Below are 22,907 nucleotides of genomic sequence, written 5' to 3' on the forward strand. Positions count from 1 at the left end.
CTCTCTCTCTCTCTCTCTCTCTCTCTCTCTCTCTCTCTCTCTCTCTCTCTCCCTATCTTTCTCAAACTCTCTTTCTCTGTCGTGTCCCGTCTCCTTTCCGCTTTTTTTAACCAACGTAAAGCCTACATTTCCATAGACAGGTGGGAAACTGTAGTGCTGAATTTAAAACACATTCAGAACTCACCTTTCTTGCAATAACATCTTGGACAAATCTGAAATGAAGTTGACAGATCAATTTAAGAGACGCTTGAAAATCTTATTTATAAAAACATAATGGCTTAGATCTTAACCAACAATGTTCAAAATGAAATGAAGTTATAAAGGATGGGCATTCTAATCCACAGTGTCATCGTATGAGTGAAACTGATATCGTTGATACAATTGATAATGCATCTTGTCCTCAAAACAGCAGCAAAGTCAGACATTTCACGTTCGTGTGTATGTGTGGGTGTTTATGTATGTGCATGTTTTTGTAAGTGTATGTTGGGGGTGGGGGTGATGTATGGTTTTATGTGGGGAGGGGAGGGGGGTGGCAGTGATCTAAATATCAAGGTAAGTCAATAACCCCCCCCCCCCCCCCCCCTCTCCACCCCGCCCTCTCAAATCCTTGAAGTACGTTAAAAGTATATTTTTCTGATGTCACAACGACCCACACGTGGTCCCACGGAGAGCAGAAACCCAGGATATCCGCAGTTGGTCAAGTTTCATTTCTCCTTGCGTCTCTCTTCACCTGTTGTCTCGTCTGTCTGTTCACCTATGCATTACTGTCAGTCGCTGTCGGTTTAGTATTTAGATTTAGGAAGAGTTTTACGACACTTGCAACACAATCAGGTCATTTAAAAGCCGAAGATTAGAGGTGTTGCAAGTCAGAGTAACAAAAAATAAAAATGAGGGAGATGAGGTCAGAACGATAGATCACTAATAGGAAAAAAGGAGCAAACTACAACAAAGAACCCGTCAACTACCTGTGGTCGCTGTCTGCTATTAGAACGACCCGTGCGTTTTATGTTTGATAGAGCCAAGCGTTCTAGAATGGTTTGTTCGTCTTGCTTTATGATAGTCCGTTCCGAATGAAGGGTCCGAGTAGACTTCTAATAATGATCTGATGGAAAGCACGTGAATAATGCGAACTTAGTTACTGAAACTGTATGGCTACGTCATCTGTTCTTCAGGCCTTACAAAAACCATTCTACAAGTCAATGTGTACGGATGACGTAGGAGAGACAGACAGAAGAAGAGCTGACAGGATAATATCCGATAATGGACAGCCATGGAGCTACAAGACACACTGAGGAAAGCAGAGAGTTCAGAAGAGTGGGTGAGATCTGTTTTCATCTGTCAGAGACGAACCATTCAATGACAAATCTACAGGAGCAGAAAAAAAGTTAGTTTTTGCTTACGGTAAACCTTCCAAAACATTTAGGGATTTGTTCCGACGAAATAAATTGCGTCTTGTTCTCTTCCCTTGACTGTCCAAACAATAAATATTGAAGCGTAAGCGGGTAGCACCAAATGCTGAGTATCTATAGCACCGATATTTTGTGCTGGGAAGAGCACTTTACATAAATTTTCTCGTTTGACTAATAATAATAATAATAGATAGCATTTGTATAGCGCATATCCCCGCTCAACAGCAGGCTCTATGCGCTTTACACTATATTATTACCCCAGCAGACCATAGAACACTCCGAAACATTCTCAGCTTCCCGAGAGGCATACAGCTAGGTTATAATATAGGAGAAGAACTTTAGATTACAGAGGTCCTGCTTCTTACATAACCTTACAGGGTTGCAGGAGGTGCAATACCTATACATTTTCGCATATTATATTTTTTTCTCAAAATCCACCTCAAAACCTGTGCAAAGATATCTCACTTCCGTGTGTTTTCCATTGAGTCTTTTGTCTGTTCAATGTAGTTGTCGGGGGATGTAGTTGTCGGGGGAGTTCCTGTCCATGTTGACTTTGCCAATGTACGCTCTTTGTCCCACACTCTCTGAAGACAGAAACGCGTTCAATTTACAGGTTACTGTACATGTACTTGTTGTTACGCCCCAATCGACACAATTTAGATCATATAGAAAATGGGCACTAAAGTGTGTGGTTGGCAGATGCTATTGTGTTGTTTGCTTCTTCTTTCCTATCATACACCAATCATCCTTATCTTTCTACCTTCGTAGTTTTTGTTACTCTCTTGTACAAGAAACATCTCAAATCTTCGGCACTTATATGACGCTATTGTGATGGAAATACCGTAAAACTGCTACTAAAATCAAAGGAGGCAGGTGTCCGATCCGATCTGGTTTGACCAATCCAGGATGAGAGGGATACTACATCCCAGATTCTCGGTGAAAATATTCTCTCCCCTCAGGGATCTAACTCAGGTCTCCTGTGTGCAACAGCAAAGTGTCTAATTGCTACACCACAGATGCCGAACATCGACAGTAATTGTGATTATCTCGCATGAGTTCAAATAATCAGTGAGGTAGAGGGAACCGAAATTGGAAACAAAACTGAGCCGTAAAAAGACATCCTGCCTCCACTGAAAAGACCCGAACTGAAGTGGTACCGACACGTCTCTGTCTATAGGAGGGGGGGGGGGGGGGGGTAAAAACACATACAGTTAAACCATTTTTATGATTTTCATCATTTTTACACATAACACTGGTCTACAAGTTAATTGTCTCGGACTAAAAACCAGTCAATTTACACTAACTTGGGGGCTCTGAATAAGTAAAAAAACGAAAATGATTTTTGATGATAGGTCTAGTTTTTTTTGATATACATGTACTTTGAGTTGACTTCCTTATTTCATATAATAAGAAGAAAGTAAAGAGCAATTGGGATCAGTGATTTCAGGCTGAAAATGAATTTCAGTATTATGGTGCGATTGTTATGAAAGTAACATCGGTTTCTGTAGGATGATGCAACCTGTTTCTTTGTTGTTTCATTGTGGTCGGTAATTTTAGTGTTCACTCAGCAGACAGAGTGTTTCAGAATCAGGAGCACACCTCATCAACGTGCAAATAATCCTGACAATTTCTGTTATATTTGCGGTGTAATAACCCGCATTACACAAAGGGGAATGATATCAATGGGCTTATCTACCACCTTCTTTTATATGCACAGTTGGTGACCAAATCAAAAGTTGGACATAAGAATGCTCCAATATCTGTGTCGTAAACCGTCGCCGCCAGTGGATGTAAAGAAAACAAAAATTAATGCCCTTTGTAGTGTTAGTGATTTGACATGAACCAAAAAGTCATGAAGACACCTGCTATTTTTATATTTCGCAACCAGTTTGAAAATGACTTTTGGGAAATTTGAAAGAGTAAAGTTGATTATCCTGAATTCCATCTTCGCAACACTCAGCGAAGATTTACCTTATCCTGCGGAGCCAGAGACAATTACTGCATTGGAGTAAGGGTAAAAGATGTCACTGAAGAACAGCGGAAGTTTCAAAAGGAAATAAACCTGATTTTCACTCAATGTTTCTATAAAGAATAGCCCAATAAATAGTATGATCACGTAAAAGGGACAGAACCACTTTCTCAGAGACTTAAAGTCTAAGCTCTAAATTGTGTCAACAGGAGGTATAAAAGAACCATCATTTAAAAAAAAAAGTTGTGACATCACAGTGATGTGACGTCATCCTCTTACCCACTATGTCCACGAGCGTGAGAGTTGACCGTACATCTATGGTGGCGTAGTAACACACGGTGGTAGAGCCAGACTTCAGGGTTCGTGTCTAACGAAGACAAAGACACGTGGGACAATAAATTGTGAGTGCTTTTATTCATTCTTTAGTTTTTGAATTCAGAACTGGAGACTTCAGATATGGATTCTATCCATAAATCCTCGCCCCTCCTCAGCAGTGTCCATCTTAGGGTATTTGTACCAATGGTCTCCATCGGTAACTAACTGCTGACTCGTCTGACAAGATTGCCAAGGTTGTTTTCTTCATTCGTTCTTTTGTTACTCATCTGGACAATCGGATCTCACTTTTTACGTATTCTTTTATACAATTCTTTGTTAAGCTTTAAAGTATGTCTGAGAAAGGGAATACAATCTGAACAACGAATTTATGTAAACACCGGCCATTTGACTATAGAAACGACGACGTTTTTCAACAATACGTACCACACACTTTTTGTAGACCTCAGTAGCATATTCGTGATTTGACGCAATTTTGGCCTCTGTTGGGTAAGTGTACTTCTTTAACCATGGCAACAACTGGAGATCACTTCCGGTTCCCATGAAGGGTAACTGAGGGGCATGAGCGTGGCTGTCTACGAATCCGGGTATGACAAACTGACTGGTGAAGAAAAATGGATGGTTCTGAAGAGGAAATCTGTATTAAAAAACTGAACCGTTATTATTATTGCGAACGAAAAGAACACTTACTGTTTTTCCAAATGGAGACACTTGTCTGGAGTTATCGAGAATTCCTTCAGCCGGTCTGCGAGGTTTTTCGTTTTGTCAATGAACACAATCTGGAGAAAATGATATGAATGAAAATAATAGTTTGTTGTTGTTTATTTTTGTTTTTTTATTTCTAAAAATGTACTTTTAGGCGTGTTAGGCTCTATTGACACAATGCGATTCATTTTAAGAGGTGGGCTTTGACCATGCCTGCCAGGGCCAGCCCGTGATGAGACAGGGACAGCGTAACAGCAGAAAGAACGAAATTTTAAAAGAAAATTCTCCTCTCAAGATAATCGAACACATGTCATCTGTATTGGAGGACAAAGCATCATGGTTGCCTATTTGAAGAACAGACACACACACACACACACACACACACACACACACACACACAGAGGAACACACACACATACATACACACACACACACACACACACACACACACACACACACACACACACACACGACACGTGCGCACGCACACACACACACACACACACACACACACACATACGCACACACATATACACACACAATATTATACAGAGAGAGAAATAAAGCGAGAGACATAGAGAGAGAGAGAGAGATAGATAGATAGATAGATAGATAGATAGATAGATAGATAGATAGATAGATAGAGGGATGTTTACCATACAGCTTGGATCAGCACTACCAAGCAGAGTCATAGTGGTCTGACTCCATAAATTAGTTATTAACTCCTTGCTTTAAAAAAAATTATTTTGTTGTTGTTTTGTTTTAGTAAGAGTGTTACGCCACTTCCAAAACTAGTAGGAAATATTGTTGCCTAGGAGTAGAGAAGTTACAAGAGAATAACAAACATAAAAGAAAGGGGCAATAGAGACGACGGATGTTTGATAGGAGAGAATAAGCAAGCCACAACACAACACCCGCCAGTCACCCACTATTGTTTCTGCGCATATATTACGTCTTAGCAGTAGTAGACCAGAGCTAAGATTGCGGCACATATCGAATTATCATAAACAAAACAGAAAAAGTTATTTACTTTATTGTATTTATGATGCTTTTTTAAGTGTCAAGTAATACACAAAAGATTTGAAAAAAATGTATAAATAAAACAAGACAAAAACTGAATATTATAACAGTCACGTTTTTAAAAGTGCCTCTCCATAATGCATTTGTCGAGCGTTATTGAATGTCCAGAATGCAAGTATTTAGTGAGTTAAGAGAGTTGATATGTGTGACAAATATTGAGTAATTATTGTACATACTATAGTATTATTCCTCCATACCTTTCCTGCCCTCACTCCAAGCGCCGTCTCCTCTAAGATCTCCACCTGTCCCAGTCCGAGAGCGTGGATAAAGGTACCCACCACCACGAGGTCGCGATCCTTTCCCTCTGAGCCGTTGCTCATTGTCGACATCATCCAGTATTTATTGTTCCTCCTTTAGAGCGTGTCCTCTGAAAGCATAAATAGGTCTTCAAAATAGGAAATTTATTTTATCATGTTTGACAACCCTTGCAGTACTGTGAAGTTACATAAGAAGCGGGACCTTCGAATTGTAACGCCCATCTCCGATAGGATTGAATTATATTGGAAAACTCGTGAAAGGTACCTTATTTCCCAAGGACACAACGTTGGAACAAGCTGAGACTCAAGCCCCTGAATTCGCAATATGACGATTAGGGGCCCGGTAGTCTATCCACGAGACTACCAACGCCATGCATTAGGAACACATCCACGGAGAATAAAGATAATATTATAGAGCGAACAGGACAAATGATATGAGGTGAGCAGAAAGATACATGCGGATTGAAACAGCTTTGGGAGATACAGGGAAGTATTAATAGACCAACATCTGCCGATATCGATAAAAAGACAAGTTTTCAAACAGTGCCGTGTCTCAAAAATAAGCTATGGGTGCCAAACCTGGTATATTACCACAAATATCATAAAGAAGTTGAGGACCACACGGGAGAGCAAAGGAAAAGAATATGTTTGCTATAAGAATACACGATCAAATAGCGCACAAAAATAAATCCAAATTCATACTACGGCTAAGCCTGGAAATGGGCTGGCCACACCGATAGAAAGAAGGATAACAGAAGGACAAATGATGTACTGAATGAAGACCAAGCACAGGAAAATGATCAAGAGGAAAACCAGAAAGAAGGTGGCAAGCTGAAATCAGAGAGTAGAGGAGAAAAACATGGACATTGAAAACATCAGATTGAATAGAATGGAGGTCATTGTTGAAGGCTTACATCCTATAGGGGATGGACAATGCATGAAAAGAAAGGAAAGTATGAATTAATAAACGTTAGTAATAATCATTATGATAAATTGCTTTGAAATTTGTATAGCCCGAATTCTCAATCAAAAACAAATTCTGTGCGATTTACAATGGGGATTACTGCCCCAGAATGACTTATAGTTTCCTGAATTAATTTCAACTTCCTAGGAAGCATGCAATGCAAGCTGCCATTTTGCAGACGCTAAATCACTAAAATACTGACAAGATATTTCGCTGTCTATGGCTGAGTACCCATTCATACCTGCTGAACTGAAAAATCTACGTTGCTTAAATAGCCAGTTCGAAGGACACAACGTTGTACCAAGCTCAGCTTCAAACCCCCAACTGGCAACCTTACGATAACCTATCCGTTAAAATCTAACTACTAGACTCCCCCGAAGCCAGAAAGAACAACACAAACGATGATTACATATTATGTTGAAGGAGTCAGTCAACAAAGAACAGTGACCAGTAGATACAAAACACAGGTTTTGATTAACTTTTCTGCGCTTTTCAGATTTTACATTAACATTACACCTTCGCATTTGATTCTTGCTAGAATTTCTCTCTTTCCAAATTTTCAATCGCACAGTTATTAAACATAATAGATACAGTAAGGCGTCAAACTGACATAAAACATTTTCATAAGATGAGTCCTGAAGTTACATGTTCAATCAAATAAAGCACCGATGTCATAAACACAGTCTCTCTCTCTCTCTCTCTCTCTCTCTCTCTCTCTCTCTCTCTCTCTCTCTCTCTCTCTCTCTCTCTCTCTCTCTCTCTCTCTCTCTCTCATTCTCTCCCGCCTTTCTCCCTGCTTGTCTGCCTGACTGCCTGTCTTTCTGTTTCTCCCACACTTATGATTCTGTCTCTCTCTCTCTGTCTCTCTCTCTCTGTCTCTCTCTCTCTGTCTCTCTCTCTCACACACACACACACACACACACACACACACACACACACACACACACACACACACACACACACACACACACACACAAACACAAAATACGTACACACATAAATATACACACACGCACACAAACACAAGACTGATCTTCGCACTCTTCTTTCACTCACCATCTCCCACCCCTTCCCCACAATCAGAAGCAAACACAAAACAACACGTATTTCAAATCCATAGCGAAGACCCCATGAAAATATTTCTCTTCACTTCAACATTGTAAAACAACAAGAAAATACCTGTTCACAAAATGTAGGTTGAAAACCCCGTACGGTCTTACAGCCGACGAATCGTAGTCAACTGACCACAGGTAATGGCGAACCGACCGGGAAAGCAACCGGCCTTCAGGAACTGACCGTGAGATCTATTACGTGACAAAGTAAATTCCTTGGCAGGCTTACATCTGGCCTGTGTAATACCCGGTGCCCACTGACAATCGGATTCATTGTTTGAATCAGTCGGGGCTAACCACATGTTCCTTCATTGATGGGGCAAAAGCTGTTATTTTGACCCGAATTCGACTAAATCCGACTGTGACCTTCAAATTAAACGTAGTTGTTTTTTCAAGTTCGCGAGTCGAATCGGTCTTACTGTCCCAAAATGGTTTCTTTTGCCCCTTTATGAATGAAAATAACATACCAACTAGCACCCATCCTCTCCCATCGAAACATCCCAGCGTAGAGCGAGAACCAACTAATCAGGTCAATCTTAACACTAACTCTCTGCTACCACTGCCAAACCTTGACTCTCAACAAAGCACAGCAAAATAGACTAACAGAATGCAAATCGTAATGTCTTAGAAAATCACTAAACATCAGAAGAGACAAACAAGGAAACAAGACACAGACACCAAGTAGGTGTAGAATCGGGCAAAACAGTCGCCAAGAGACAACAAATAAGGTGGTTTGGGCACGTAATGAGAATGAGAACCACAACATCCAGCCTCCAAGGCCTACTACGTACTACGTTGTAACGGCTTCAAAGCTAAAGGAAGACCCAGAAAAAGATGGAACGACGGGGTAACAGAGACCCTAGAAAAGAAAAACATGACAATCGAGACAGCGACACACTTGGCCCATGTCCGTGAACTACATCTCCACTCGACATCTTGTGGTATAAAAGAACAGAGAAAGTAAAAGTAAATTACTTGCAGAAAGTATGAATGAACATCAGGCTGGCCCCGACCCAGTTCGATTGAATCCGACTAGCAGTGTGCACTGGGTCTTAACAATACGCTGGACAACACCGGCAAGGGTCACAGAAACAACAAAGGTCACGAGCTTGACACTGGTCAAGGGGTCAACTATGGGTCGACCACATCAATCAGCCTAGGGTCACTCTGAAAGTCCCAAGGTCTGATTACATTTACCGCCACTTATAAACCAGAACTGATAAATAAATGCGAGCGATGTTGTAAGTAGCACGGTGCCCGAAATAAATTCGTCTTACCCTCAATGGATTCAAAACTACCCCTATGTTAGCCCTGTCAACAGTGTTTAGTTTCCGTTTTTAGTAAGATGTTCACGGCACTTGTAACACACATAGTTCGTATAAATGTCGAAGATTAAAGGGGTTATTAGAGAGCAACATAAAGAAAAGAAGGAGTAGCGGACAATGACAATTGGTGTTATGATAGAAAAGAAGGAGCAAACCACACCTGAGCCCCCGGTAACCACCCGCATTGCATTTCCAACACACATAGGTTGTATACTCGTAAGTGGTGAAGATTAGATGACTCTAGAGAGTGATTAAGTACAGGGTGAAACAAGAAAGAGAGAAAAGAAGGATAGATGTTTGATTGGGGAAGGAGGAGCACACCACACCAGAGTCTGTCAACCATCCACTGCATTTGTCAAAAACATTTTAAAAATGTGTCAAAACAAGCTTTCAAATAAACAAACAGAATGGATAGCGAGTAGTAAAGGAGAGGGCACAGCCCATAAGTACAGTACATGCTGGTTATGGTTGATGCACGTGGCAAATCCAACAAGACAGAACGTACAATTACTACACAATACCAAACATATTTACTGAAGAAGAACTTTGCAGATTGTTAATTAATCTTACACCACTTATTAAAAAGTTTAAATTATCGAGGGTGCTTACTGCTTTGACCGTGACAATTAAGACCAAGGGATACACTATCTGAAGAGAGATACAGTATCCAAACAGAATTGATCGTTTTTAAGGACAAGCGGGCTAACCCAGATTTGGGGGGTTTCCAGAAACCTTGACCTACACCAAAAGTGTGCATTGCCCAACCTACAGGAGAAGTTTGGTTTCACTGGTGTGTATATTTGTTTGGTTATAAAGAAAAGTCTTCTTGTCTTTTATAGAAACTGAACAAGGGGCAAAAACTTTACCTTCTATTTTCTCAAAACAGCATTTTTCGCAATAGCCCCCTCGTGGTAAAAAAGCGACCGATTATAGAAATACTCGATGGAATTAACTTACCCAATAGGAATCAGCTATTGTCTTTTTCTTTCGTGCAACGTCCCAGGGCCTAACCCGGACTAACCGTAACATAACAGACACTGTCGGGGGAAAATGTCAGTCTCACATAAAACGTGATTCGTGTGTTTGAATTAGAGCGTGAAAGTGAACACAGATGGCTCACCTGTTTGGCCACACTTGTCTGAATGTGTGTTCTTTTCCCCGCAGTCTTTTACGAAGGACCGAGTTTGCCACAGGCTTTTCTACCACGGCTTTCCCACAGGCTTTTCTACCACGGTTTTCATTTTATAAGCACAGGTACAGCTGTCGCGGTTGCTTGCCAAACCATGGCGATATCACTCTCCAGTGGAACATTAAAATTTGATCATTTTAGTGAGAAGTGGTGGAGATCACTCGATTAGTGACAGGTATCATTTAATGGCACGCTTTGAAATGACAGTATAATGATAAAATGTAGTTGGGTAATTCCAAAGTTTTAATAATAGATAGATAGCTTTTGTATAGAGCGAATTCTCCCTCAACAGTAAGCTCTATGTGCTTTACAATCTATATTATTACCCCGGCAGACCTGATAGCATTCTGAAACAATCTTATCTTTCTGGGAAGCATACAGTGCAAGCGGACATTTATAGACGCTAAAACACTAACATACTGACAATATCGTTCCCTGTCAATGGCTGGTTACCAATTCAAACGTGGGTGAAGTGGGAATAATTCGTGTAAAGTGCCCTTTTAGTCTCTTCAGGGTAGCAAAAGTTAGCGCTGGTTATCAAAAAGATTCACACGCACTGGTAAAGAGTAAGCGTTTTATAGAGATGTGTCGCGGTCGGACTCATTGTTGTCCTTCCTAACAACATTACAGGCCGTCAGTTAGAAAACATGTTTTTGCTAACATTGATTAAAAAATAGAAGTACTAATGAATACCGGGACTAGAGTCACAGAAATAGAAAGTGAAGAGACATTGAATAACATCAAGAGGCTAGCCCAGGACAGGGAAAGGTGGAAAGTGTGTGAGTGTGGCCAATACCCTGAATCAGCGTGAGAAAGGCAATGATGAAGACGATGATGATTAATGAATACAAAAGGATAAAATGGTTCACTTCCTGTCATCAATAAGTGACGTTTTCTTTTTGCCTTTGTTAATAATTTGATGAATTTTACATTTTAACTGATCAATAGTATGAAACCAAAATTGACACAATGACAAACAAAATTTTTTTTAAACAAATTTTTTCGTCGCGTTTACATACCTCCTTCAGTTTTTGTTGTGAGGTTTGCCATAGATAGGCGTAAGACCATGAAAGTCGTAGGAAATTGTATACTTTAGGCCTACCGAACGAATATTAGCGATGTCTGTGATATTGCAGCTAGGCGCTTCATTGTTGAAAGCAGTAGACCCGAGTTTGATTCCCGAGTTATGGGTATAATGTTTATCGAATATCTCGGACTTTCTGCAGAAATGTTGTAACTCTCTCAGCCTGGGTTAGCCTAGATAGGCAGTGTCAAAGCCTCATGCCTCCTAAATGATCTAACTCGTGTCGATGGGGGTGTAACAACTCCAACATTCTTTTTAATGACCGAATATATTAAGAACGCGTTCACATTCAGTGGTGGAGTACCACATGTGTACATTCAGAAGGCTGACCATCAACGGGCGTTAAGTGAAACTTGAACAAGTGTATCTACAGCTTCGGGCGGAATACTCTGTGGGGATCATGTAATCTAACACAAATGGCACTGGTTCGATTCGGTTGTTTGAAGAGTTTTTGTATTTTCTTTTCTGATAGAGATGTTTACGTCCCAAATCGACACAATTTAGATTATTTGGAAAACAGACTTTGATCTACGAGCCTTTCTTTTCAGAGCAACACAGGCCGAAAGGGATACTCTATCTCAACGGAAAGACCTTGGCACTCAAAGAAAAAAATTATTCCTACACGTACACGTGAATCAAACAGGGGGCCTTTAGCGTGCCACGACGAAACACTTAACTGCTACATCACAGACACGGTGAGTTTTTGTAGTTCTTCTTTCACTTAGCTAAGTTTTATTTTAAGATGCTTATCTAATTATCGAATCGCGGGTCCTACCTCTGCCATCTACATAGACAGTAGTAGCGTGGCCTAATTGGCTAGCTTTCAGAGTTGAATACCGTACCGACCGTATTATAGTGTGGTCAAAAATTTGTGGCGCAACTTATTGTCAAATATCTCCTTAACTATCTAACATAAACTCTCCAACTTTTGCACAGCGGCTTGTATCAATTTGTCTTAACAGATTGATGGGTGGTTTTTTTTGTAAACACCTGATATCTATATTCTAAAAAATTCCTTAATAAATAATAATTTTTAAAATCCCAGAGGGTGGTTTCTATAGATTTTAAAAGGTTTACAGCTGGGACAATATCGCCTTCAAAAGCAAGTCCGTCATTTTTTTCTAATGGCGAAATTATGCTTATTGAACGCTTGTTTTTATAACTTTTAGAGCAAAAAGGTGTTCACAATAACATTATTTTCTTGTATCTAGTTTTGCCAGTAAAAAGTGTCATTGATAAACTGTGACGTAGGTCATATACCTACGCAATATGTGTCAGGGAAGCGGGGAGTGCTGTGAACAATTCCATTTTCCGCGTAAAGGAAATTTGTAGTATTTTATATAAATTTATGAAGAAAAGTTTTTTAATTTAGCTTCAATTGTTGTGGAAAAAAATGATTAGGTTAAGACAAATTGATACAAACTGCCGTGCAAAGTTTGGGTGACATTGGTTCATCCGTTAAAAAGATATTCGAGGATACTTTGCGCCACGAATTTTGGACCACACTATTGTCTTAATCCTCAATAATATACTGTCCGCCAGTTCAGCTGGCTCGAGGCATCACTCGGTTGTTTGCAGTCATAATAAAATTCTACCTAACCCCTGCCAATCCGTGTTAGCTTTAGTTAAACTGCAGTTGAGTCCACTAAAACCGAAATATGCAGGACCGTAGGTTTATCTTTGGTTGAGCCCGGATTTTTGGTTTAGAGAGATTACTCAAACAAAAGAAAACAAGTCAGGTTTTTCTGTTCTTTTTTCAGGTTTGCAGGTGTTTTCAGATTAACCGTGTTCGGTTTAAAACAGACTCCATTTTATGTTTATTGCTTGAATCATTCATTTATGTGAAGCTTATTTTATGCAAATAGGTTAATCATGGGTGGAGTTATAGGGATGTTTGTACTGTTGAATTGAAAACTTGAACATTTGAAAATTTGTTGCGTACAAAGAAGTATACTAAGATAGTTACTAGTGTAAAAGATAACATGGCAAAGAACTCATTGTGCCAGCCTTCACTTCTTAACACACAAAATAACACGAACAAGTATTCTTCGAGGCGCACGGGTTACGGAACGGGTGGCCAATGTTCAAAACCCCAACGGAGTGTATGGAACTTATCTATTTGGCCTTGCCCTATTGGATTTAGGCATTAAATTCGGAGGCCTTGCCTCTTAAATAACCAGACACTGTTGAAAGTTGCTTCAAACCTATACAATGAAAATAACAATAGCATTACCTCCCGACCGAGCCCTCCCCACAAAACTGTAATCAGTTAAAGAACAGCTGTCACCTTACATTAACCTGCCAACATTTACATATATTTGAATTATTTCTGGCTTAAGTTAAGAACTATACGCACATACTGTCAACCTGATATAAACTTTGACAGTAATTGAACATCCTAGTCATTGGTGGTGGAAATGGAATTGATATGCCCATGAGAATGGCGCCTCGTGGACAAAAAGAGAATAAAAACACCACTGGTATTTATCCCCGCATGGAGCACTTGAATTATGACGATATGACGAATGTATACTACATGTACATTAGTTAATAATTTGAAAACTACACAAGATCAATAGTTCATTTTCTGTCTTTGTTTTATTTTGGTCTGTTTTGTTGTTTGGTGTTTTTTAAATCCAAATTATGTTGATAACTTTTACATCCCCTTTCCCCAAAAGTCAAGTTAGACTATTCAGAAGCTGACTCCGACCCTACTTGTTTGACCCAACCCGGGCAGAGAGGGATACAACATCCCAGAAGAAGACCAAGATGCTCGATAAAAACTTCTCTCTAAATGAGAATCCAATTCAGGTCCTTTGTGTGCGATGGCGAAGTGCCTAACAGCTACACCACATGCGACGATACATTAATGTATAATACAACTCAACAATGCAGGCAATATTACATGTATATCATTATAGTCGAAATGGTCCCAGACGTTTAACTATTTTTTTAGGAAAAAAGTAGCCGTATTAGACGGGTGACCGTCTGGAGGCAGTGCCAATATAATTTTTTTTAAACACAAAAAGGGAGAGGGGGGGTGGGGTGAAGTAACGGTATGTGCAGGTGATTGTCTTATACGGGTGGCCATCAGAACAGGTTCGACGTCGACAGTAAATAATCATGTCAAAGCTAGTCTTCTCAGTGCAGCGCCCTGTTTTGATTAGATAGAGCATAGACTTGTATTTTTACATCCAAGATTGCGTACTCCGGTGTCATTCCGCTTCACCATTGAGAGCTCCACTTGACTTTATATACAATATAGCAAAAAAGCGGCGCTTATAACAGTGCTTGAGATTAGAAGAAATACAAAACAGACAGACAGAAAGAAAAAGAGTGACTGAGAGAAAGACAACCAAACAGACGAACAGACAAGCAGACAGAGAAAAAGCCAGACAGATAGACAGGCAGACACACAGACAAACTGGAAGACTGGCAAACAGACAAACAGAGAGACATACAAGTGAAAAAATAGACAGACAGACAAAGACTCAGATACAGCGACGAGGCAGAGATACAGAGAGGGTCGGGAAGAGAGAGAGAGAGAGAGAGAGAGAGAGAGAGAGAGAGAGAGAGAGAGAGAGAGAGAGAGAGAGAGAGAGAGAGAGACCTGGAATCCGAAATTGCGTCAGAGAAAGAAAGAAAAAAAGAGAAAGAAAGAGAGAGAGAGAGAGGGGGGGGCAGAGAGAGAGAGAGAGGGAGAGAGAGAGGTACACCCGAGTCAGAAACTACGAGAGAGAGAGAGAGAGAGAAAGAGAGAAGGAGAGAAGGAGAGAGAAAGAGAGAGAGAGAGATAGAGAGAGGGAGAGAGAGAGAGAGAGAGAGAGAGAGAGAGAGGAGAACGAGAGAGATACATTTTTGTTGTTTGGAGGGCGGGAGGTGGGCAGTGTTCTTCTGGTAGAATGCAAAAAAGTGTTAGTGACTGTGCCGTTCGAGGAATAGTACTGAACTAGTTGTTACCAACCTGGGCGATACCGCTCACTAGTGGACGATTTGGTCATTTTGGTGGGTGGTGGGGATCACCTGGCTAGTTGCAGGTAATATTAATGTAATGCCCCATTGCAAAGTATTATGTAGGTGAGCGGTACGAAAACTGTAGCCTCTTAAAAGAGGCAAAAGTGGGCACTGACTATAAAAAAAAAGGTCGATAAGTACTCTATTAAAGATGGTTGAAAAGGCAGATTAGGTAGGCAGAATATTGATTAATTTTCATTCAGAAGTAATATAAATTGTAAAATATTTCTTTTTTAAAATCAGTTTATGAAAACGGCTTCATGTTTCGTTCCGTAGGCTAACTGTACTAAAGAGAATAATGAACATAGTGCAGAATTACAATGTTTAATCTGACCATTTTTGGACGTTTTGAAGGTTTGAGTTACTAAGACCACGAGGTAAGAAACCAATTTTTTTGTCTGCCTTATCAAAACGGTATGATTATACAGAGTCGAAAAAGCTTGAAATACTATAAAACTCACATTTTTTAAAGTCAAATTTCTCAAAACTAGGTACAGAGCAGATAGAAATTTGTAATTCTAAGGTAGCGATGTTTCATGAGCTCTACCATTCTCATCACAGAAAAGAACTATTAGTTCCACAACCTCTCAGATCGAGTCTGGCTATACTCCGGAGAGGTGAATTTTCTTTGTTTGTAAGGTGTCGTTTTTTACGCCAATGTGTTCGGTTAAAGTAAACGGTGACCCCCCCCCCACCCCACCCCCCCAAAAAAAAAATATTTAAAAAATATTTTACAATTTTTTCGGTAAATATTTTCCTCCTCGCTGGCGCTTTATTTTTCAAATTTGAACACAATATTTGGCAGCCAAAGGGAATCTGTCTGACATTCAGTTTGGATAGTTCCACAGAATAGCTTTGTTAAGTAAAGCGCAAAAGAAAACAACCCATGTATTGCCTTGTCCCCATTTGTGCAGCAGGACGCACCAGTTCGCGTTGGGCCTACCGCTAAAAGTCCCAAGAATCACGTCATATTCAAGCAACAGAACTTTGCAGACATTGTTTTTCTCACAAGTTTCATTTGCCAGCCGAGATCATAGTTAGGTTTGGTCAAGAGAAGAGAGCTTTTTTATATTGAGCATTACCTCTCCTCAAACTCATCATCCCCGACATTTCATAGGTTTCATACAAGGTACAGAAAGAAAGCTAAAGTGCCCTCAAAACCTTCTTTGATGTCATAGGTAAAGATGCTCCGTCTGTTTGAATCTATAAAGAAACAGAATTTAAAATCCCTAGAGGAAACGACCATTACAGGTCAAAAACGCACCGTTCACATCCCTTTAAATGTCACCAGGATAAAGGATTCAGTAGTTGAGCTCCATGAGGTGTCTGTCCGCTGACGATGTTTGCGGCTAGGACTATCCTACACTTCAACGGTTCACTTTTTCAAGGTAGATCTCCACCTATGACAGTATCATTTTCATGTTCGCGAGGTTGACATGGATCAGAGGATGGCAAGGTGTTCATTCATGGTTCCTCGGTCGTCTTGAAAAGCGTGAACATTTAATTCCTCAGAGACATTTGATTCAGTGGCAGAGCCCATTTTCAACTTTCAGATGTTGTTTATTGGGCACCCTGGGCATCCCACCTGCCCCAAACATATAGAAGACATTTAATAGTGAAAAGTGTACAGTGTTTGTGGTATTAAGTATTCACGGTTTGGCGGGTCCTTACGTTTGGCCACCACGAACGACTCGTCAAAAATATTTCGAACCCAAAGGAGGACATGTAGAGCACTCGCTCGAAGAATTCTAGAAAAGCATTGCTATTTTTTAATTTTACAGGGTGAAAACTTAATTGTTTAAAAAGAAAAGGAAGGGGGGAAAGCCATCCAATCGGGTCCATTGCTTTCTTTATAAGATTTTGATTGGTACTTTTTGCTTTTATGGATGCTTTTTCTTAAAACCGTTATCGTTTTCAAAACTAGGTGTTATCTTTATGAATTTTATGTCAAACAAATTCCTTTTGAATGAATAACGTCTGTTCCAAATTGCAACACTCTAGAACAATTTTTGTGCGAGACATTCAAAATTCAGAAAAAAAGTTGTAACGTTTTGTTGTTTGTTTGTTTGTTTTTTGTTTTTGTTTTTGTTTTGTTTCGTTTTTGGGTTTTTTTAAAGAGAGGATCAGCCAGTTGAAAGAGAACTTGTCTAGCATGTATAGACATGAATTATACATGTAACATCCTAGACTGCGCACTGCCATTGCCACGGCTCTTTGTTCTTTTGTTTGTTTAATGATAGTTTTACCGCACTTGCAACATTAATAAGGTCATATAAATGCCGAAGATAGAGGTGTTACAAGAGAGTAACAAACTTAAAAAGAAGGAGAAGAGATAAGAAGCTCATGTGTTTATTAGGAGAGAAGGAGCAATTCATACCTGGGCGACCGTCAACCACTCTCTTTTGCTCTCTTAACTCTCTCGGGGCGGTTGGGTAGTACTTAGGCTGAAAATTGGGTCAACGTATCGTTTTGGGGGTTTTGGCACTAGTGAATACCTGAATGTTTCTAGATATCAAATACAGTATATCATTTTGCTGAGATAAGCATGCTGTATGGGAAATTTTGTTTCATATGTCTACTAAAATTATCACAATAGGTCTTTTTTTTTAAACTTTAATGGCCATTTTCTCTGAACTATGTTTTTATGGACAGCATGCCACGGACTTCCTGAAATCTCTTTAGTTATTGCCTAAAAGACCTGAAATTTGGTGCAGAGATAGCTTATCCATATTTTTAGGTAATGAGCAAGTTAATTTTGTCTTTCATTGTATATGACAGGGATAATAAGCATTTAAATCAGTTTGGGAGTATACTTTCATCACTTTTTACATCTTGAAATTCATAATCAAGCTACATCCATGAAAACAACCATGTAAACAAAATAGTCGCCGTATTACCTTATTATAGGTCCTGCCTTTCCATTCCTATCTTACAACGTAGAATATCTTGATTAGTGTTTGACATTTTAGGAATTTAAGATTTGTCTTTATTCTCGGATGGCCGCAGTCACCATGACAATGAGCGACATATGTCATGAATAACACCCCAAATCATTTAGCACCTTGGCATTGAGTCTCACTGTGCTAACTCCATTTACTTAGATCTGTGAATTAATTTTTTTTTAGCTCACCTGACCTTCTTGATTAAAATCGCTGAGCTAATGCTCACCATGGGCGCCCAAGTGAAAGGGAAAACACCAATATAGCTATAAATAAACAAGCGCACGAGAAACGTGTTCCTTCTTGCCGTTCATGTGTTAACCAATGGGGTAAAAAAAAGTACGTCCAATGCTGAACAGGAATTACGTCGGAGTGCGTGGTCCAAGTTATCAAAATATTAAATTTTGACTACTTTTGCGTGTGAATCGTGCCGTCAGCATATCATTAGGCTGAAAATATTATACTGCCACGCACAAAAAAAGTCGTGTCGTCATCTTTATTTCCTATCGATAATTTCACAGACTCGCCCTGCTATCGGGATATTCCCAGACGCCGTAGAGATAAAACCAAAAAAAAGGGGGAGGGGGGGGGAGTGACCACTGAGCTCTAAACGCCTACTCAGCGCTATTTTTTTACACAGACGGAGTTTCGCTGACCTATGGGATCACCACTTCCGACCTAGCAACTCTTCCGTTTCACGGTGCACTTCAGTTGTGCGTGGCAGTATATTTTCAGCCTTAGTGTTTCTGAAGGGCACATGAAAAAAAAAAAAACCCAAAAAACTTAAACACTTAAATTGCTATCAGAGGTCCACGCCGGTGTCTTGAATATGATCCAACCATAGCGAACTAATTATTAACGCTTTCGGTCCGTAGCAGTGGGTTTTTAGCGGGTATAGTGTGGTGTAGTATATTTCTCCTCTACTATCAAACATGTATCGTCCTTATCTCTCCTCCTTCATTTCTTTGTATGTAGCTCTCTAGTAACCCTTTTATTTTTCGCTATTTATCTTAGATCTACCTATTTTTGTTGCAAGTGCCGTAAAAATCTCAACAAAAAAATATCTAAAAAGGACACTGCGGACAGATTATGTTCTATCAGCAGTAGACCAAATACAGAGATATATTTCGAACCATTATTCACAAATCTGAATCCCAATTTTGCTGTATTCTTGTAGTTGACTGATTGTTCTCTTGTTTGTTTGTTTGTTTGTTTGTTTGTTTGTTTGTTTGCAGCAAAGCGTACACCATCAATATGCAAACTTGTGTTTATGAGTTGTGTATGAAGGTTCGAAATGTGCAGAAACATTGGTTTGCTTCTGATCGGATATTGTTTATGTCGTGTGTCCACCATGGGTATAATAAGTTAAGCATACTATCTTCTAGAGCTTTGCAAAACTATGAGGCACGGGGTTATAGTGATGAGACGGAAATCAGGTCAAAGGTCGTCCGTGCTTGAGTTCTTGTCTCATTACAAAAAGAAGTCATTGTTGTTTTAGATAACTGCATGGCATTAGAAAACATAGCTTTAAAATGATATGGTATGTCCCATAGTGCAGAGTGAGAGAGAGGGGGGGGGGCAGACAGACAGACAGACAGACAGACAAACAGACAGAGACAGAGACAGAGCTAGAGACTGAGACAGAGACAAAAACAGATTGACATAGAGGGAGAGAGAGTGAGTGAGAGAGAGAGAGAGAGACAGAGAGAGAGAGAGAGAGAGAGAGAGAGAGAGAGAGAGAGAGAGAGAGAGAGAGAGAGAGAGAGAGAGAGAGAGAGAGCAAATAGGAATAGGGAGTGCACAAAACTGAGCAAAACTGCCTATTCATTCGGTTCTTTTGATTTATTATAAGAGGTACTGATTAAGTTGAAAAAAACTATACTATAGGTCTATTCTATATTATCAAGGTACATGTGCATTTTACGTTAACAAACTTAGTCGATTAGAATAGTGAGGTGTCTATTGGTAAATATTTCTGTAGAATCAAACAACAAGTGTATATTGCTGACAGGTTTATGACAGTGTCCACACAAATGCACATAGACACACTAAGGACGCACAGACACACACGACACATAAACAGGAATGTCTTCCTTACCTTATCGCGTGGGTCGTGTCCAAACTATGCCTGATCTCATAATAATATTTATACATATTAATAGCCCAAAGGACGTGCTGTCGGGTACTGCTATGCGATTTTGAGGTGAAGAAACTCCATCGCCACTTACAAGCATGAAGTCACTATTTCAAATTAAGCTATTCGAATACCGCGTGCGAATGTTTTGGGGTTGTTGGGTTTTTTAAATCGAATACGTGCACGAATGGGTCTTTTCATTATTATTGCTTTTTAAATTGTTTTATTTTCATAGACGTCCCTCAGCAACATTCGCTATCGTTTGCCTCGTTTTGCCTCCCACCTCTCTCTCTCTCTCTCTCTCTCTCTCTCTCTCTCTCTCTCTCTCTCTCTCTCTCTCTCTCTCTCTCTCTCTTCTCTCTCTCTCTCTTCTCTCTCTCTCTCTCTCCCCTTTTCTCTCTCTCTCTCTCTCTCTCACACACACACACACACTCTCTCTCTCTCTTTCTCTCTCTATCTCTATCTATCTCTATCTCTCTCTCCCCCCCTCTCTCTCTCTCTCTCTCTCTCTCTCTCTCTCTCTCTCTCTCTCTCTCTGTGTCTCTCTTATCCGTAAGATATCAAACGGCACTGGAATAGTTCTGCCACACTACAGCGAGAAATTTGTGAATATTGAACAGTAAAGTCAAATGGGAACAGCTCTTAGTCAGACCTCATGGGAGGACCGTTCTTAATCCACAATTTTCACTGACTATTTATCTCAAAAAGCATGTTTTACACAACTTATAATATGCTTCAGTTTTAGTAGGAACCCCCCCATTCTATTTCTGCTGTGTTGGTATCATCAAGTGGTTTTCATGTTTTAGTTTGGGAATATCTTTTGAAAGTTTTTACAAGAAAGAGAACTATTTTGACCTTTTCTTACCTTTAAAGGCCGCTTTCTCAAAATGCTATTTTTCCATTCATCATCTATTTTTCTGTCTTGTGTTTTATTTGATTCTGATGCCACTTTCCCAGGATGTTAAGAACACTTAGTTCTAAAACTGGTCAGAAGGAAGTTCTGATTGTATATGTAGATTTTGATAAATGGCTTCCGAAAGTTTGATTTTTTCGTGTTTTTTTATGGTTATACTATAAGCCGAGTTTTAAGCGTCATAAAATGAAAACTGAAGCATATACCAGAAATTCTTCTAGACAATTTTTATATCCGTACATTTCTACATACATGTCAAATTATAATTGTATTCTTTGATAAATAAGTGAATATAACGGATTCAAAATGAATTTTTAAAATTCAATATGGCCGCCGTCTCTACAGCAACTCAACCATGTTTCCTTTTTGTAACAACTGATTTCAAATCCTCAATGAGACATGATGTCTTACAGCAAATATGGACTCTTTAGGGTTTGTAATAGCAATAGCCGAGATAGCTTTTATGTGTCCCACCTTCTCTTAAAGAAGAAGCCCACTGTATACATACACGTTAAGGAGTATCAGTGAATGCGCTGATCCCTGAAGTAGGTCCGGCAGGAGTAATAAGGTCTGCTTGTGATGCCCAGCAACTCAAACGTAAGGCCACTTCTTTTTTCAATATGTCTGCTCCCAACACAGATGATATTAGCGTGGGGCCCATCCTCATGGTTTACTGGTGTCCTGAACAGAATGCCCTTGTGAATTCTGAAGCATATTATCAAGGTCAGTAGCAGCCATCAAAGTTTTCTAATTCCTCTCAAAGCCATCAAGACACACATCTGGAGCGAGGACGGCTGCATTGATTAGATCTGTAGGGTCAAAGGTTGGAGATTGTAACTTTCTAGGTCATCTGCCAGCCTGCACGCCGCAATAGATTCCAGTAATTTAATAATAATGTTCTGCATAACAATTATCCAATATGAAACAATTTGATCGTGATCTCTTTTTGACCTTGGCACATGCGTGAGATGGTTGTCGAGCCAGTCACCTGAAATCTTGCCGCTAGACAGGCTGTGATTAAAAGACTAAGGTTTTTGCCTTAGTGGCAAAGTCACTCTCTTTTTTTTTTCATGTGAAAGTATCTAATCCCATCAAGGCCTGGCAAAGATTATCCTCTACCACCCATGAAACCTTTAATAATTTCTGATGATACCAATAAGTCATCCCGATTTGTGATTGCTCCACTGATCACTTTCAGACTTTCAGACTGTATCAGAAGTGCAGCTCGGTTGTGTTGCTGTCAATACTATTGAAAGAAAAGTCATTGATGTGGCTTCTGTGTATAGTGTGAACTCTTGCAAAATCGTACTTCTAAACGGATAGGCTTCTCCATGAAAGGCCTCTACGTTTTGAAAGACGATCTTAAAGCGGTGTGCATGATATAGCTTTGCCCAATAGGTAGACATATAGGCCATAGATTGCCCAAAATGACACTTCCCTCCCTCAAGAACTTGACCTCCTTGGTTTGGTTAAAAATAAA

At 39.8% G+C, this 22,907-nt stretch overlaps 1 protein-coding gene across 1 annotated transcript in view; it reads right to left on the reverse strand.

The window, feature by feature from the left end:
- Nucleotides 1-22,907, reverse strand: part of LOC101849824 (guanine deaminase) — a gene marked incomplete in the record, with an annotated part of 37,103 nt that overhangs the window by 8,123 nt on the left and 6,073 nt on the right. The window contains 5 exon segments of the mRNA XM_005092619.3: nt 1,927-1,993; nt 3,658-3,745; nt 4,138-4,312; nt 4,402-4,490; nt 5,694-5,863. Coding sequence (XP_005092676.2) covers nt 1,927-1,993; nt 3,658-3,745; nt 4,138-4,312; nt 4,402-4,490; nt 5,694-5,828 — 554 coding nt within the window.

This window comes from Aplysia californica, unplaced genomic scaffold (assembly GCF_000002075.1).
Source record: "Aplysia californica isolate F4 #8 unplaced genomic scaffold, AplCal3.0 scaffold00049, whole genome shotgun sequence".
In the NCBI taxonomy this organism is placed as follows: Eukaryota; Metazoa; Mollusca; class Gastropoda; order Aplysiida; family Aplysiidae; genus Aplysia; species Aplysia californica.